At 37.9% G+C, this 17,767-nt stretch overlaps 1 protein-coding gene across 1 annotated transcript in view; it reads left to right on the top strand.

Annotated features, from left to right (window-relative positions):
* Window positions 1-17,452, top strand: part of LOC134840741 (glutamate receptor ionotropic, kainate 1-like) — a 47,423-nt gene extending 29,971 nt beyond the window's left edge. Inside the window, exons 11-17 of the mRNA XM_063856762.1 lie at window positions 6,435-6,610; window positions 7,336-7,492; window positions 8,437-8,655; window positions 8,997-9,145; window positions 9,637-9,811; window positions 10,151-10,285; window positions 16,748-17,452. Of these exons, the coding sequence (XP_063712832.1) occupies window positions 6,435-6,610; window positions 7,336-7,492; window positions 8,437-8,655; window positions 8,997-9,145; window positions 9,637-9,811; window positions 10,151-10,285; window positions 16,748-17,337 (1,601 nt within the window). The 3' untranslated portion in view covers window positions 17,338-17,452. The remainder of the gene's footprint in view (window positions 1-6,434; window positions 6,611-7,335; window positions 7,493-8,436; window positions 8,656-8,996; window positions 9,146-9,636; window positions 9,812-10,150; window positions 10,286-16,747) is intronic.
* Window positions 17,453-17,767: the final 315 nt, after the last annotated feature.

The raw sequence follows: 17,767 nt of genomic DNA, 5'->3' as shown, positions 1-17,767 counted from the left end.
CAAAATAGAATCCACAATTAAGAGAGAATGTACAATTTACAGGGTGACTATACAGAATTACAAAATTTACAGGATACAGTAACTAAGTAATTTAAAACTAATCCACAACATGTACATTAACATGTACAATTGTATCTACAGGTAAAAGTGAAAGTCCGACGGTCATATATGAATCAAGATTGTTTTGTTCAGTTTGTTTGATATGTAAATTAATTGAATTGGTTGTCAAAATCGTCCAATTTAGCCCTGATCTCCGAATCTATAGTCGAGGAGATCTCGCTACAGTTGTCCATCTCTAGCGGGGGGTCCTTAGTGGTCTGGTAAGCTGCAAATGAGCCCGAGGAATTTTCGTGTAAATAAGTCTTCGTAGGGGAAGTTACTGGTCTGACCGCCGGGAGGGAGTTCTTTGAAGACCAGGATAAGGTCGTTTCCGCAAGGAGAATTTGTCGGGGAGGTGCCTCGGCTAGTGGTGTCAAAAAGTCGGATGGTGAAGTGACCGTGAAAGTAGCCCTATGGGAGTCGAGTGACGAGGAGAATACTGAAGTTGACACCCCTGGGTCGTCTTTTTCTAGAACCACGTCTATAAAGCGGCGATTTCCATAAAACTGTCGGGGCCCACATTTCTGCGCGGTCTAGAGTTTTGAGGCTTTATCGTCGGGCTGTCCATGTGCTCTGGAATACTGTCTACCAGTATTGGATTGTCTTGCGATCCTTCTGTCATGGTCGCGTCATGGATGACAACAATCTCCCGGGGGTCGGTGTTCGCTGACCTTTCTGAGCTCGGGTGTGGGGATTCGACGGTAACACTTAAGCCTTGGTTAGATTCGGACTGAAGGCTTTGAGGAATATTGTTATTGGTCACATCGTCGAAGTAATCGTCGATTATCCCGTCCCATGAATCTATGTTTAAGGAAGAAGATGAACCTGAAGAGGTTTTTGACGGGTCTTGAGTGGCCGCGCTCACCGTCGGTGTACCAGTCCCTGCTCTGGTGTTGAATGATCTTGAAGTGCCTTGACCCGAATGTCCAGCGGGAGTCGATACAGCTTTCTTTGGTGGAGACAGTTTCCTTTTCCCAGCTAAACTCGAATAGGTATGAAGTTTATGCCCGGTGGGTGTCTGAATCGCTATTATCTTTTTGGGCCCAGGGAGTATTTTTCCTTTTATAGCGAGATCCGATGACTTATGTAAAACGTGACCGTTGTCAAGGGTTATGGTGTGTTCAGAAGAATCGATGATATCCTTCTTAACCAGATTAAAAAATGGGTAATATTTTTCCTGTTAGACACCTTTCTATATAAGTTACCTCCCACTACTGATTTTCTTTTTGCCAGAGGTTTTGAAGATTGGTTAATGTCGTCTGGGGTTGTATTTAGAGTGACCGTCCTAGATAGCGGCAGGTTGTCCTCTGGGTCTGACGTGCTGTCCTTTTCCTCATCCAGGTATCCATCTTCTGCCCCGTCGTGGAGTTCCCAGTTAGTTGCCCAGTCCTTGGAAATTATAGCTTTCCCTTTATCTAAATGGTCAATATTGAACATAAGATTTTGCCACCTAGTGTTCGCTACTCTATTAAAATGTTTTTCAAACGGTGTACAGCCGATCGCGGATTGCTTCGAGATTCTTAAATTTCAATTGGTTTTCTCGATTGACTCATTAAGTGACGGCTTGGGTAATTCAAAGGACATTGCCAGTAGTTTCGATTTAATTGTTTACACTAGTCTTTCCACTAGCCCATTGGATCTGTGATCGCCGACTGTGCAGTAAATAATTTCCATATTGAATTTATCGCAGAAGTTTTTGAAATCATGTGATAAGAAGCATGACCCATGGTCAACCCTAATTTTTCTTTGGAAACCGTGTAGGTGACAGTAATCGTTTAAAAATGAAATTACATTTCTCGTAGAAGTGTTGTTAACAGTCTTGGCCGAAGGAAACTTTGTATAACTGTCAATGCAAAGAAGGAGATATTTGTTGTTACCCCAGAACGCGTCCAACGGTCCCGCAAAGTCCAGATTAATTTCTTCGTTCGCGAATGTCAACGTCGGGAGTTTCGAAATATTATCGGTACCTAGTAACACTTTAATGTTCTTACCCGCCCTTAGACATTGGCTACATGTTCTCCCGGTAAATTTCCCGATAAATGTGCGGCCACCACAAGTATTCGGCAAGAGATTTCGTCCCAAATTGTCCAGGATGCGTCTCATGTAGCATCGAATTAAAGGTTCCCCTGATAGTAGCCGGTACTACTAATTTATTGTACAAGAAAAATTGCTCGTCCTTCTTATGCAGATCTTTGGCATAAATTTTCATGTATGCTCCGTGTCTTCCCATTGGTCGTTTCCTCTTGATTGTCCACAGCACCTTGTCTTCCCTGGTCATAATGTGAAGCAATTTCTTTGAGCAGTGGTTTTCCGGGTGAATCGGGGAAATTGGTAGGTTTAAGTCAGCCTTGTATCTTCTTACGAGGTCTGCGTGGTCGGGTGGAAGTTGATTGTCTCTGAATTTGAGGGCGATATTATGTTCTTCCGGGATGATCAGTAGCGGTTCATTTACTTTATCCATTGGGAGTTCTATTCGTTTCTTGCTAGATGGTATTAATTGTCTGTTTAGTAATAAAAAATGTAAAAGGACTTTGTCCGAAAAGGTAATACTTTTAAAATGAAATTTCAAATTATCGACAGGTTGACAATTTGTGGTGCAATTTGCTGTTCGAGAATGTTGATTGTGACAAATTTTGATCGACTGAGCGATACAAGATATGATAGCAGCAATAATCTTGAGATTAAGTAAAGCTAAAGAGCTATTCAATCGATTCTGACCAATCACGTCGCTTGAATTTTCATTTCCCGACGGGATTGTAGTAACTCGAGCATTAATATTTACAGCGACCGCTGGTCGATCTACAGTATTTACAGAATTTGTTTTAGAATATTGTTTATTCAATAAAAAGTTCTCATTTTTGTCGATTGAAGCGACTATAAATTCGTCGTCATAATTGGAAGGGCTTTGCCAGAAGGAAGTCGAGATAAAAGGTCTGTAAAGCCCATGTCCTTTCCTGGTAAATGAGAATTTTTAAAATTGAATGGTAAATGTCTGTTTGATTTGCCAAAGGTGCTGATAGTAATGCTTTATGGTCTGTTACTATTTGAAATTCCGTTCCGTACAGGTAGTTTCTAAAATGTTCTGTTGCCCATACGACTCCCAGCAACTCCAATTCGTTGGTAGAATATTTCATTTCATGGTTGTTTCAAAATCTGGATGCAAACGCGATTGTTTTCCACTGGTTGTCCTGTAATTGTTCTAGGGTCGCCCCTAGTCCGTTATGTGAAGCATCCGTTTTCAGTCTTGTCTTCTCTTTTATATCGAAGTGGCTGTTTTCTGTGATATTTACAATTTCCGTTATTAACTTCTCAAAAGCTATGGAATTGTTCATGTCCCATTTGTAGACCAATTTTTTGTTTAGTAGTGGTCGAAGGGGGGAACTTAAAGATGAAATTTAGGAACAAATTTTACGTATTGGTTTATCGAGCCGAAAAATGAACGTAGTTCGGAGATATTCTTCGGGGTTGGCAAATTTTTTTTTGCGTCTGCTTTACCGACCAACGGTCGTACTCCATCACCGGAGATTTTGAAGCCAAGCCATTCGATGTCGGATTTAAAAAATGCGCATTTCCCCCATAGTTCGGAGATATTCTTCGGGGTTGGCAAATTTTTTTTTGCGTCTGCTTTACCGACCAATGGTCGTAATCCATCAACGGAGATTTTGAAGCCAAGCCACTCGATGTCGGATATAAAAAATGCGCATAATATTGATAAAATTTTATACACTATTGATTTTTGTTCTTCCAAAATTCCACGCGAGGCTACCAGGATGTCATCTATGTAACAATTTGCGAAAGGGATATTTTTCAACAGTGAGTCCATGACCCGTTGGAATTCGTTGGGCATGTCTCCCAATCCGTAAAATCCCGTTAAAAATCGATACGTTCCGGTAATTTCACCGCCTACTATGCTAAAATTGCACTGTTTACTTGTTTGTTCGCATAGTTTAAGTTGACTATAAGCGTTTTTCAGGTCTAGATTACTAAACCAAGCTCGTCCGTTGGATTTTTCTGAAATTTGAAGAGCCACGTTATCAATCAGCTCATGGATGTTTGACATTTGGTATTTATTTTTAAAAACTTGATCGTTTAATAACTTGGAGTCTAACGCCAGTTTTATCGAGGTATCCTTTTTCCGAGTAATCACAATTGGGCTGATAAAACAATCTTCATCGCATTTCTCTAGTTTTACTATGTGACCTTCTGTTTCCATTCTTTTTAATTCTTCGTTCACTCCCGCAAGTAAATATAGTGGGACACTTCTCCCTTTGGACTGTATTGGTTTAAAAGGTGAGTGGAAGTGAGTTACCTTTCGGTCGTTGGGTATTTTCCCTACTCTAGTGAATAAATCTTTGAACTCGTTAAAAATCTTGTCAGATAAAGAAGATGAGTTTTTGTACTCACTCTCGAGTGTGGGTTGATTGACCATGCAGATTGGTTGGGAGCATTTCCTCTGTGATATTTCTATGCCCAGCTTGGGTGAATTGTCGTTCCCGAGAATGTTTCGCTCGTGTCCACCGGTTATGAAGAAAGGGGTATCTTCGCTGATCCACCCATTGGACTGTGTTCTGACAATTTTTTTTCCAAGATATTGATCGTATCGTTGGTGAATCCGCAGTATAGGTCTTTTATTCTTTTCTCAACTGGGTGTATCTTGAGGTTCGGGTATCTCAGTTTAATTTCGTGTATTACATTCTATTTTAAAAAACTTACAGGGCTTTTTGAATCTACAGGTATGTTCATATTTACAATCATATCCCAGCCGATGCCTAGGTTCAGGAGTTTCTTTGTTTCGAGACCGTTTTTGTCGTAAATAGTTCTAACGCTCAACACCGAGAAATCGTCATCGTCACTTTGTCCGTACTCGTTCCACGCATTTATAACATCGCAAGATTCTAGGTCTTCCATCCACGAGTTTTCCGGAGGAGCGTATGTACAATTATCATTATTTACATAATTATCTGATACAGTATTTACAATTGGTCTCTTATTGCGTGATTTACATAATTTGGCGAAGTGTCCTTTATAATTACAATTTTTACAGGTTATTTCCTTCGCTGGGCAGACGTTTAAGTGCCCTTTCGTAAATGTGTTCCCGCATTTCATGCACGAGTTACTCCGTTCGATGTTTAGGCTTGGTTCCTTTTTGATCTGATTGTGATTATTAAAAGATTTAAAAGTTGTCCAGTTGGTCGACGACCGTGACATATTTGCCAGTTTCTGGTGGTTAAAATATCCCTTTTCGTTGATTAAGGCTTGATTAAGTGCTTCCGACGGGCTTATGGTTGCTGATAGTAGCTTCCTCTGGGTATCTGTGTTCTTCATATTGCAGATGAAGATGTCCCTTATCCATTCCGCCTCGTCAGATTGCTTGATGTTGCACGTGCTAGCCAGGTCCGTCTGCTCCCCAGAATTGTTCGTACGACTCGCGATCTTTCTGTTTTCGATTTAATAATTTATATCTTTCGAACGTAGTGTTGGGCGGTTTGTTAAATGCTGCGTCTAATAGAGTCCAGAACTCGGAGAACGATATTGCTAGAATCTTGACTCTCGGGTTCTTTTGTGTAAAAACTCTTTTTCCTTCGCTCCCTAAGGCTAGGAATAAAATTGATCGCAGTTTCTTGTCCGCCTCCGTTCGTCTCATTCCATTAAATTTCCTCTTTTCTTCGTTGATCCGCTTCTCTTCGGCGGATTCATACTGTTTCATCGTGTTTTTGTTTCTGCTCTCTCTGTTGGCTTTTTCCACGTCCGACTCGCTGCCTGTTGCTTGTTCCAAGATTGGAATTTGAGTCTCTGGTATCTCTGGTCCATGCAGACTCTCTAAATCCAGGTTTTCTTTCGCAATGATCGCCAATTGGAATTGGTCGCGCCATTGGGACCAGGCATGCGGTGGTTCTAGTGTATGATTAGGCCAAAATGGGGAATTCCACGCACGTTCGAATCATTAGACTGCGCCATAATAAACTATTCTAATTCAATGTTTATATATATACAATTACTGTACATACACTTAAAAAGACTAAAACGAATAAAAGGAAGTATTTGAATTAAGAACGTTAAAAGAACAACTGAACTTCCGATTATATCGACCAATGGTCGTAACTAAATTGGTTAACAGGTAATAATTAAATACCGAAGGTCATCTAAGATACTAAAACAAATCACAACACGACATAATTTTTGTCGGCCCAAAATAACTATGTTGGCAAAAATGTCGGTTTTCTTCAAAATGTTTTAAGCAAGGGATATTTTTAGAGGGATTCTATCAGTCCACAGTGCAAGTGGCAGCTAGTGAATGAGATTAAGAATACCTGTGTCGACGCATGTCTGTTTAGGAGACATTCTGCAGAAGAAGGCGGACATGGCGGTGGCTGGGATGATCAGGAATTATGAGCGGGAGATAGTGGTGGACTTCTCCGCCTCCTACATGGACTATGGGGTGTCCATCCTCATCTCCAAACCACACAAGACCAACAACGTATTTGGGTTCCTCAAGCCACTCACAGTGCAGGTTACCAGCCCACATCTGTCCACGCATTTTTTGAGGGGGTCTGGATGAACAATTTTTACAAAGTTTCTTTCAGACGAGACATTTTCGTTTTTGGAGCACAGCCTAACCGAGGCTAGCATTACCACATTTCGCAAAAAAAATTGTGCCTCAGATCAGGGGCGGATCTAGGATTTTCTCGAGGGGGGCGGATTTTCAAAAAATTTTCCAAAATTTTGACGACCTTTTTTTTTTTCTTAGGTCGACCAAATTGATTTTTATTTTTCGCGCTCTCCTAAAGCACTGTTTTGCCCTTATTTTGGCAAAAATTTTTTGCGCCGCAGGCAAATTTTTTTTGAAAAAACAGTCAAAAAAGCCGTTTTTGGGCATTTTTTGAAAAATTTTGACTGCGTTTTTTTGGCGCGCGCTCCCCCTCAAAAATAGCATTTATTGGCGCCGAAGGCGCCTTTAGAAAAATTTTAGGGTCGGTCGGCCAAAAATGGATTTCTGAAAAAGTATCAAAGGGGGGACCCTTTGGGTCGGCAGGGGGTCAAATCCCTGAGGGGAGGGGGGGCGTCCGCCCCCCCCCCCCCTAAATCCGCCCCTGCCTCAGATGATTTTTTGGATGAATTGGCATTTTTGAAGGCGGTTTTTGGAAGGTTCGTTTTTGACTAAAAACCAAGCTTTTTGGGGGGCGCGGGGCGGTGGTCATCAAAATGAGCGAATACCGAGTGTGATGGTGTCTGCAGGTGTGGATTTCGATCTGTGTGGCCACCTTTCTGATTGGTCTGCTGCTGTTCGTCCTCTCCCAACTCAGTCCCTTCAGTCGCTTCAACCTCTTCGGCTCAGAGGAGTTCAACTTCAACAACGCCATGTGGTTCGCCCTCGCTTCCCTCATGCAACAGGGTAACCAATGAGTCAGATCTTCTTTTCTAGACAGATGATAATTGTTTCATGTATTCACTCCAAAAATTTGGGTCTTCGAAAAAAATAGTTTAAAAATATGCAAAATAACCAAGAAAAAATATATTACCTTTATGTATATCATTACTTATATACATAGAAATTATAAAGTTTAATGCCATCTTAAATTGCGCAAAGATTTATGGCATTGCCAATGAAATGTTTCTGCTGATCGAAACCACTTGGTAGTTCTATCAAAAGGCTGCCATCATTTCATCAAAAATCCGCTCCATGATCGTTAGAACGCTATTGTATCGACTTTCATATCGACTCTAAAATCCGCTCCATGATCGTTAGAACGCTATTGTATCGACTTTCATAGCGACAATCGATTTTTGGTCGAACCATAACGTCCAGTTAGAATATTGTGGTCTCGACTACTAGAATGTCTCGTCAACTAGAAATTAGAATATCGATACCGCGACAACTCGCAACAAAATACAACTCTTAACAAAAGACAACTTGCAAAATTTAAGGAAAGCGACAACTCACAAAGTTTGAAAATTGTTACGAAATTTTTTAAATCTAATGTCGATTTGAGGATGTTAGACAACGCGCGCCAAAAAAGAGCAATAACCGTACCGCGACAACTCGCAACAAAACACAACAGGAACAGGTAGCAAAAGACAACCTGCTAGTTTGAAAATTAATTTGTAACGGAAGAATTTTGAATTAAAATCGCCAGTGGACCAGCTACGCTAATTTTCTTATTAAATCCTACCCTCTGTTGGCAAGCTCGCAACACGTTGGCACAACTGCGGCGGTGAGTATATGGCGAGTTCTTTTTTGTTACGAGTTGTCTATTATTGCAAGTTGTCTTTTGATGCGAGTTGTCGCATGACGCTTAATATCGATCCGGGTCGTTATGATTAGCCTGTGCACTGCAGGGGGAGATGCTACTCCTGTGACTACGAGTGGGCGAATACTGGGCACGTTCTGGTGGTTCTTCAGTCTCATCATAGTGGCCACTTACACTGCCAATCTGGCCGCCTTCCTCACTGTGACCAGAATGGAGACCCCCATTGAGAGTCTGGAGGACCTGGCCAGTCAGCACAAGATGAGATATGGCACAGTGGCAGACTCCAGTCTGCAGTACTTCTTCCGCGGTCAGTAATATACACCACAAACTACGCCCTTTCTCACTCTCTAAATCCATTTGCTACAACAAAAATGTTAAGATTAAGCCAAATAAATACAAACAATTGAGGTAATATTTACGTTGGTTTTACGGTAATTTCTACATAATTTAAGTTTATGTTAATTTCACTTGAGAAAAAGTTATTTTTTTCTTATGAGCATGTCGTCTGAGAGTGGTTCTTTTGGTAATGTTTAATCTTAATTTTGCATTTTTTTTCATAACTAAGGAAGGCAAGGCATAACTAAAGTTGTTACTTATCGCACACATGCAATGTCTGTTGCTAAATGATGTGATGTGTGTGAGCTGTAGACCAGGCGGGTATGGACCAGTTGTATGAGCGGATCTGGACGTACATGAGTGAGACTGAGCCGACGCCAATGGTGCGGGACGAAGAGGAGGGGCTTCACCTGGTGCTCAACGGCGAGTACGCATTCCTCTGGGACGACCCAGTACTTCAGGTACACAACACCAAAACACCTTACCCCTCCCCATCCCCCGTCCTCCCTCCCGCCTACCCTCTACGCCAAGATACGACTAAACGCACTGGCCATTGATTCTTAGATTCGTAGCGAGTCGCATCGATTCACCCGCGGCGTCCTCCGTACAAATTGCTGCAAAGTTGTATCAACCAATCGAATGAGTGGTGGCAGTTATTTTTTTGCTTTGAGTCAAAATTCGCAAAACAAACTTATGACTACTGAAAATACGACCAAGATCAGAATGATCTAATGTGCCGCTGTTCAGACCAGTTAAATTGTGAGTTCCTGTTTCACTTTTTATCTTACTTTGCATTTTTACACCACAATTTGGAAATTTGTAGAGGTGATAGTCGTCAGGTACCACATGACATAGACATTTGGACTGATGAGCATCAAAATTCGTTTGACTTTTAGCTTTTTCTTAACATTGTTGTTTGTGTCTGTGTTATCTTTTGTGTTTTTTGTTCTAGTTCCACCGCAAGCAGAACTGTCATAAGCTGCAGGTGGTGGGGAAGCCGTTCAACAAGAAGAACTACGCATTCGCAGTGCCCAAGGGAGCCCCCTACAGGGAGACAATCACACTCTCCATCCTCCGATTGCAGGAGTCGGGCGAACTTGACAAGATTAAGCAGAAGTGGTTTGAGAGTGAGTCACAATTCATCATTCCATATCTAGTCACTCAAGTTTCAAAATTGCGCTTTTCTAATGGATAGAGACCTGGAAGTAGTATTCAACTCAGGAGCAGGTCTAGAATTTTGGCGAGGGGGAAAGATTATCAGATTTTTGTTATATCTGGCTGACCTTTTCAGCTCTCAACAGTTTAAGAACCATATTTTATCATAAATTTCCGCGCCGCATGCGTTTTTTTGCAAAACAATTGCAAAAGCTCCATTTTAAAAAACTTTTTAAATAATTTTGACCACAATGACCAATCTAAAAATTAGTGTATTATTTTTAATAGCGCGAAGAGCTTTTATTTTTTAGGCTCCACTACGTGTACAGAGGAGGACAAGGGGTCTGCGACAAAGAGTGCGGAGGGGATTGAGCTGGACAATGTGGCAGGCGTCTTCTACATCTTAGGGGCAGGCGCAGTCGTTTCCCTACTCACATGTGTCATAGGTAACATTACAATATCGAGTACAAACCAACTTTAAAGAATACATTCTTATTCGCTATTCCAAAGATGTCAGCCAATGAGTTTTTTAAAAAGATTTTTCTTCTCACAATACCAGTGAATTTTTTTGCAAAAAGACTCAAGAGCTGGTTTTTTCTATCTTTGCAAAGTTCAATTATCTATCAGGTTCAAATTGCTTTTGTTTATACACAGCCATGTCACTTGCTTAGCATATTCTATCAATTTTTGTCAAAACTATAGCATGTTCTATTCAAGCTTAGCATACTTTATTTATTATTGTCAAACTATTTTGGCAAGTCTAGAAAGTGACGGAATAATTGTGTTCAGGGTAGTATTTTTTCTTCAAGCAAGTTTTGACTTTTTAGTTGCTATTTTCGAGGGATTTTCCTATAACGCTTAGAGTGCGCAGTGAACTAATCAGGCTCAAAAATTATTCCAATCTGAAAAGACTCCAAATTTTTGATGCAAGAGATGACCTACTGAAAGAAATGAGCATAATTTGTTACTTCCAATTGTACAAGACGCGAAAACTTTCACAAAAAAAAAACATTTTATTTGAAAATTTCATCAGTTTCGAAACCAAAAAACACATTAGGCACCTAATGAGATTTTTTTTTACTAAAAACTTTGTTATCTTCATGTAAAAAATCATGCTTAAAGGCATCTTCGATATAGTAGCTTCAAAAATGCTCCCTGACTTTAAAAAAAAATAAGTATTAGGCAGAGGTGATTGACTTGTGTTTCGATTTTTGGGACTCAAGATAAATTTGGACCTCCTTGAAACATTTAACAAGCTTGTTCTTTACTAAGTGGTCATTGCTGGTTCATTGCTTAGTAATCTAGTTCAAAATTATAAGTCTCAACTGAGATCGTTAAAAACCTTGACAAGATTTAAAGTTAAAACATTGGTTTAAAAATATATAAATTGATGAGTATGGTCAGTGGTTAAATAAATACAGTTTGTATAACGCAAAGGAACAACAAGTTTTAATACTATTTACCTTTGGGTGGATCATATTCTTAGACTTGTCAACAGTTTGTGATCTTACTGGGGAAAAGAGAAGTCTCGTGTTCTAGTCACTGTATTAACTTTTCGAGTTGAAATCCGGCTCTAGAAGGTTCGATTTCTCGACTCTATCTGCACTTTAGACCTTCTGCTTCTGGCTCGTCCTGTGTTGTGTTGTTTTCTTGGAAGGGTAGTGTTCTTTGATTTTCTGGTTTGTGTTTTAAATTAATCAGGATTCCATTTTTGTTTATTGGATCGCATTTGCCTCAAAAAAGTATTTTATCAGAATTTAACAGCAAATTAAAATCAGAAAAATTACAAAGCTTACTGAAATTGGTTTTTTTGGTTTCCACAGTTTGTCACCGAAAATGTGAGGCGAATAAAAAATCGGGCCGGTTGTTTAGCCAGCACAAATAATGATTCAAAACTGTGCACCTGATAATTTTATCGAACGCCTACGGTCGACATCAACCCTGTCTTACATCACAAAGTGTAGACTTCAATTTTTTTTTGTTTTTCAGAAAAAATCAATTTTTATTTAAATCAAGGCAACTGATTTGATTTGCAGCTGCAATTTAATTTACACTTTAAAAGATTTTAACCAAATTTATAGAAAAAAGACCGGTGTTTTTTGCTCACAAAAATAGCAGTCGGTTTTAGTGTCGCTGAATTTATCTGAATTTTATTTTGAAAGTATAGATGACAAAACACTATCCATCTTGCCGCTTTCTTAAAACTTGAGCGTTGGTTTGAGGGAAAAAAAAAGAAACATAAAATATCTGTTCTGAAAAAAATCAAATAATGAGTTTGGAAATATCTTTAAACTGAATAGGCATAAACTCAATCCTCAATCACAATAATTTCCTAATTTAAAGGAAGAATTTGTTATTTTTTCTAAGTATGAATAGGTCGAGTCGACAAAAAAAGGCAATAATCTGAAAAAAAAAATAGTTTTTTTTTGTTAAATGCTACAATTCACTCATTTTTATGGAAAAACAGTTGTTCCACCTGTGCTTTCATTTCTTTTACTAACACTACTCAAAAAAAAATTGAAGTTCAAAACTCTAAGACTCTAAGTCCAGAAAAGTCAAACATAAAACTTTTTAACGCGTGGTTGATGATTTGCTCATGAAGTTCATTAATTTCTTTTTTTCTTTTCCTTGTCACTGATCATCAGTTTTTTCTAATTTTTTTGTGAGGCATTTCATCATCTAGGTTGAAAAAAAATTTATTCGGTTCTATCCAGATTTGACCACATATTCTTTTAGCGTTATGTTCCTGATTTTCCACAGATTATTTTGATCTTTAAAATATTTATTCTTGAAACAGTTATGGAAAATTTAATGTCTATTTGGTGTCATTGTTAGTATCAGTGACATACTCTGTAATATGAATTATTTCATGTGGACCCCAAACTTTAACAAAATTTCGAAATTTTGCTTTTAATTGGAGTCGGCATGAAATGGTAACAAGATTATTTATCAATGACAGCAAGTTGAATTTTTTTTTTGTAGCCAACAACGCAAGGTATTTCGGTGGCAAAGAAAAAAGTTTAGCCGGTAAAAGGGTAGGCAAATAATTTTTGCCATTTCAGAAGAACAGTATTAGAGACGAAATTTTTTGGGGCAGTGGTATAGCCAAGTAACTATTCCGTCAGTGTCCCAAAACATAGATCGGCTACCAGTTAGCTTGTATGCTGGTAACTTTGTGTTATTAAACACACATCATTTTATTGATTTTTGAGATCTATTTAGTTCTATTTAGTTTGATGTTTCATGCCAGACTGTCCGACTAGTTTAGTATTGAAATAGATTTCAAAATCTAACTTTACCCCCAGATGAAATTCATAATCAGTTTCATTGGCTACTACATGGCGCCAAAAAGGATCCCGATGTTTGTTTGTCATTATTTTCAGAAAGTCAGTAGAGGCAAGTAACCTTGCTTATACCTCACCGATACATCAAAAGTTTCATCTCATCTATGCTTGATTCTTCTCATTATCAGTGTTTTATAAAAAAATTCTCTTTTGACGTAGTTAGTTCTGGATTTACCAAAATTGATATCAAAACTGCCTGAACAAGAAAAAAGAAGAGACTACAGACTCAAAATTAGTTCCATATTAAGCTCCTGATTTACTGCAAACTTCTTGTTGCTAGCAATAATTATGAAAAGTTAGACTTAAACCATTTGGTCTCATTTCTTCACGCAGTATCTGATTTTGAGGATGGCCGAACTTGTTAGCGTACTTATCTAATTTCGCTTTTGAGAAAAACTTTTTGTTGTGACTACGCTATTTTCTGGCATGTCCCAAGTATAAGAATAAGGTCTAGGGACGTTGATCGTCAAATATCTTAAATCGCGTAGTTGCTAAGTTTTAGCAATAGTTTATGTTTTGGATGATGCTTTTTATGAAGAAACTTTTTGGTCTGAAAATATGAGCGGTTTGATTGACTGTCACATGCAGGGCCTTAGTTTGAATATACTTTTGTAAACAAATTGATGACCCAAGTTTTACAAATTTAATTTTGGTTCTTTGTTCAATTCTGCTTGATAGAAGCTGCGTTGTCGTCGTTGTCTCTAAGGTTTTTTGTTTGTTGACCTAAATTGGACAAGCTACAGTCTACTTGAGGACTGTTGTTTTGATGTGGAGCGTTTCAATGATATTTTATGGAGGTTAATTTCATTTCCATTTTTTTTGGTTGGGTGAAAAAGGGTGAAATTTATTCTCCCTTGATCTGGTTTTGATGTACGTGTAGTTGTGTTGAGTACGTGTTAGACAAATATGTATTTCAGAATTTCAGAAGTTTTAAATTACGTCAAAACTGGGAAAATCATTTTCAACTAGCCAAAAACATTTCAACTGCTGACCAGGATAACATCATCCTTGGAACAGTTTGGGAAAAAAAAGACATTCAATCTTCTCATTTCTATGGAAAATATATCTTCCAGATTCAGTTTTAAGCTCAATTGTTTTTTCTTGCAAGTAGTTACTTTTATAATATATACGTTTGATTTTTCATATAGTGATGCCATATACAAAGTAGGTAAAATTTTCAAAATGTGAAAAAAAGAACAATCAATTTTTACCACCACCAACAAAAATTTTCTGCGTGAGTAAAAATATATTTTTTCTGTAAACAGAAAGCCGCACTGAGAATAATTTTAACACATCTTCCTTTAAAGTTGGAATATCACATCTTGCCGTTATTTTTTTCAGGACATTATATGGTCATTCAAAGAATTGAATATAAAAGAAGTTTTTAATATGAGGATTTAAAAATGGAACTATTTTTGTAGGATTGTGAGTTATCAATACAAAAAGACAAAATTTTTCAGCCAATCAAATATCCTGTTTTAGCTGATTGAGTGATACATAATTCAGTATAAAAAAGAATGTTTTTAACCTTAAATTGTTGTACAAATTTTTTGTTTGCTATTTTTTGTAAGCTCTCCTAAAATGAATTCTCCTAAATTGAAAATTGAATTCTCGTCTGATAGGTTTAATAGAATTTATTTAACACGATCACATTCATAATTAAAATAGGGTACTGACAAATAAAATTATTTTTAATTCAAATTGATTGAGTTTGAACTGTTTTCAACATACTTTGTCATTGTAAGGTGGCCGGGTTTTTTGCTAAGCTTACTAAAACAAAAAACGCTTTTTTGTTTGGCAAAACCCGATTCATCCTTCAAAGGAATGTTGTTGTGAAGAAGAGTGCCTTTTCCAAAAATGCTTTCATCAAGTACTTGACTGATTGATGCAGAAAAATATTTTAAAATGAAAATGGCATCATGACTGCTCGTATTGTCACAAGTTCTGCTTCTTAAAATCTGTGGAGTAGTGTTTGCTGTTTGCTCTTCAAAAAGGACAAAGTTTTCAAAAAGTCGAAAAAAAAGTTTCTGAGTTTTAGTTCCAAAGTTATTTAATGCCGTGTTGATCACGTGCTATGTATAGTGCAAAGTGATACGTTTCTCATAAAAAAAGTTATAAAAAGACTATAAAGAACCCGGATTGACATAAAATGCTTATCACACAATTCCATAGAATAAAAAAATCGTATGAAAAACACATGATAATTTTTTTTTCATACAATGGAATTGTATGATGGGCATTTTTTCCATTCAATGGAATTGTATTATAGGCATTTTTCCATTCAATGGAATTGTACGATAATGATTTTTTCCATTCAATAGAATGGTATGATAAAAGTTTTTTACGGACGAATTTTGCATAAAACTCAGTTTCTGATTGAAAAAACAAAAACATAAAATGAGGCAAAAACTGAAAATGCCCACCCCAACGTGCCAGTCTCTCAACAGAAGATAAAAACTACGGAAAACTTTAGAGGTTTAAAACTATGTAACTGTTACTCCATAGAATGCAAAACGTATGATAAACATTTTTTGTGAAAACAATTTAAAAATGGGCCAATTTGATCTAACTTAATCAGAAAACGAATCAAGTTCATTTAAACAAACCAAAAAAACTCTTTTTAAAGGTTTTTCCTGAAAAAAAAAATTCAATGAAAAAACGTTTATCATACAATTTTTATAAATGGAAACACTATGATAATCGTTTTTTCCATCGAACCCATGCATGAAATTGTATGATAAACTTTTTTTTGTATGGAATTGTATGATAAGCATGTTTTGTATGGAGGTTGACCCGGGAATGCCTCAATTCAATTTGGAATGATTTCTAAGACGGATTAAATTTTACATATCATCGCGAATACAAATTTTCGTTATTGTCGTTATTAAATATCATTCGTTATTATCGCGAATACATATTGCGCGTCAATTTTTGCAAATTGGCCATATTGGTAGACTTTATACCCCCATAACTTTGCAAAAATTTATCACAAGTGAATATTTTTTGAGCTCGGGACAACAATATCATTTGAACAATTAAAAAATCTGTCAAAAATTGCTAGTTTAAAAGTTACAATTTATCTGGAGAATAATAACCGCCCCGATAACAAATAGTCGTCACTTTCTTCGAAAGTCGGAACAAAAAACTCTGAAAAAATGAGTTTGTAAAGGTAGCCTTTTGCTCCCTTTGGAACCATTCAAAAATAGCTGAACGGAATTGAGGATGCGTACTCGGACTATTCAAGCTATTTTCTTTACTTTTGCGACTGTTTTCAGACTTTCGTTGCTATTTTTCAGTCTACCGAGACTAATTTTTGGGCAGTCACATTATTTGAAGACTATTGCTTGACGTGGTTCACAGTTGTACAGTTTCACGTATTCTTTTGCAACACAAATATTTGGACGAAAATCGAAAATCGTCTCTTTTCATGAATCTACCATTTTCAATTTGAACTTTTTAGGAAAATTTTGAATGCATTAAAACATTCAACGTTATTGAAAGCGTGGATGAAGGTCACAGACTTGGGCGTAGCGGTGTAATTTAATTAATGCTGTGTTGTTATAGAGTATGTCTGGTTCAAATACCTCAGTGGAAGCTCAGACTCCGCACAGATGCAGGATATGAGTCAGAACAGTTTGAGAGTAGTCAGGGATCATCACAGGAGCAAGAGCCAGTGTCTGGACGGGGAGGTGATTCTCAACAGAAGTGCTGCTAGCCTCGCAAACAGAAGAGTTCTACTCAACGGCGGACCAAAACAAGAGCATGACACAAGTTCTCACATCATAATAAACAACAACAATAACAATACTAGCAAACAGATCAGAGGTAGAGACTACTGCTCGGACATGCTAAGTGTTGATCCATTGTCAATGCAGTCGGAACAAATTGGTGTGACGCATTTCAATCCTAACAACAATAGCATCAACAAGAACATCAGTGGCAGCAAAAGTATTAATGTCAATAATAACAATTACAACAACAACCGGAGGAGTTCGATCAGTCCGGCTGAGAATAACCAGCCGCCCTACCTGGACTACTTGCCCCTGAAGAACTTCAATCCAAACCTCAGCCGCCCCTCTGCCGTCCCTGCTCCAGGGACACTTAGTGGTAGGGCCCTTAGGGGTCATCAGATCAACAACAACTCTTGCGCATGAACAAACTATGGCAAAAACGCTTCAAGTTATTTTTACTCAGTAGCGAATTTAGGGAAGGGGATAGCGGACGCTTCTCTCCCTCACTCTTGGATTCAACGAAAGGCGCCATGAAAGGCGCCATGTACGCCAAATTTTTGAAAGGCGCCATGTACTACCTTTGGGGGGGGGGGAAGCGCGCGCCGGAAAAAAACTCAACTTTTGGTCAAAAAGTTCCGAAAAGTGCCTAAAAAACGCTTTTTTTGGCCAGTTTTTTTTTTCAAATTTTTATTTGACAAAATTTTCGACAGTTCGTTTGAAAAACTGCCCCCGCGAGAAAACCCTAGATCCGCCCATATGCGATGCTGTATAACATTTACAATTAAAACTGAAGTTAGCGCAAAAGTTTGTAGTCCTAGACTAAAAAAATTATTTTTTGTTTTGTTTCATTGCA

The sequence above is a fragment of the Symsagittifera roscoffensis genome, chromosome 2 (assembly GCF_963678635.1).
Source record: "Symsagittifera roscoffensis chromosome 2, txSymRosc1.1, whole genome shotgun sequence".
NCBI classification, from domain to species: Eukaryota; Metazoa; Xenacoelomorpha; order Acoela; family Convolutidae; genus Symsagittifera; species Symsagittifera roscoffensis.
The sequence above is the reverse complement of the archived record's forward strand: the minus strand, read 5'-3'. Positions and strand labels throughout refer to the sequence as shown.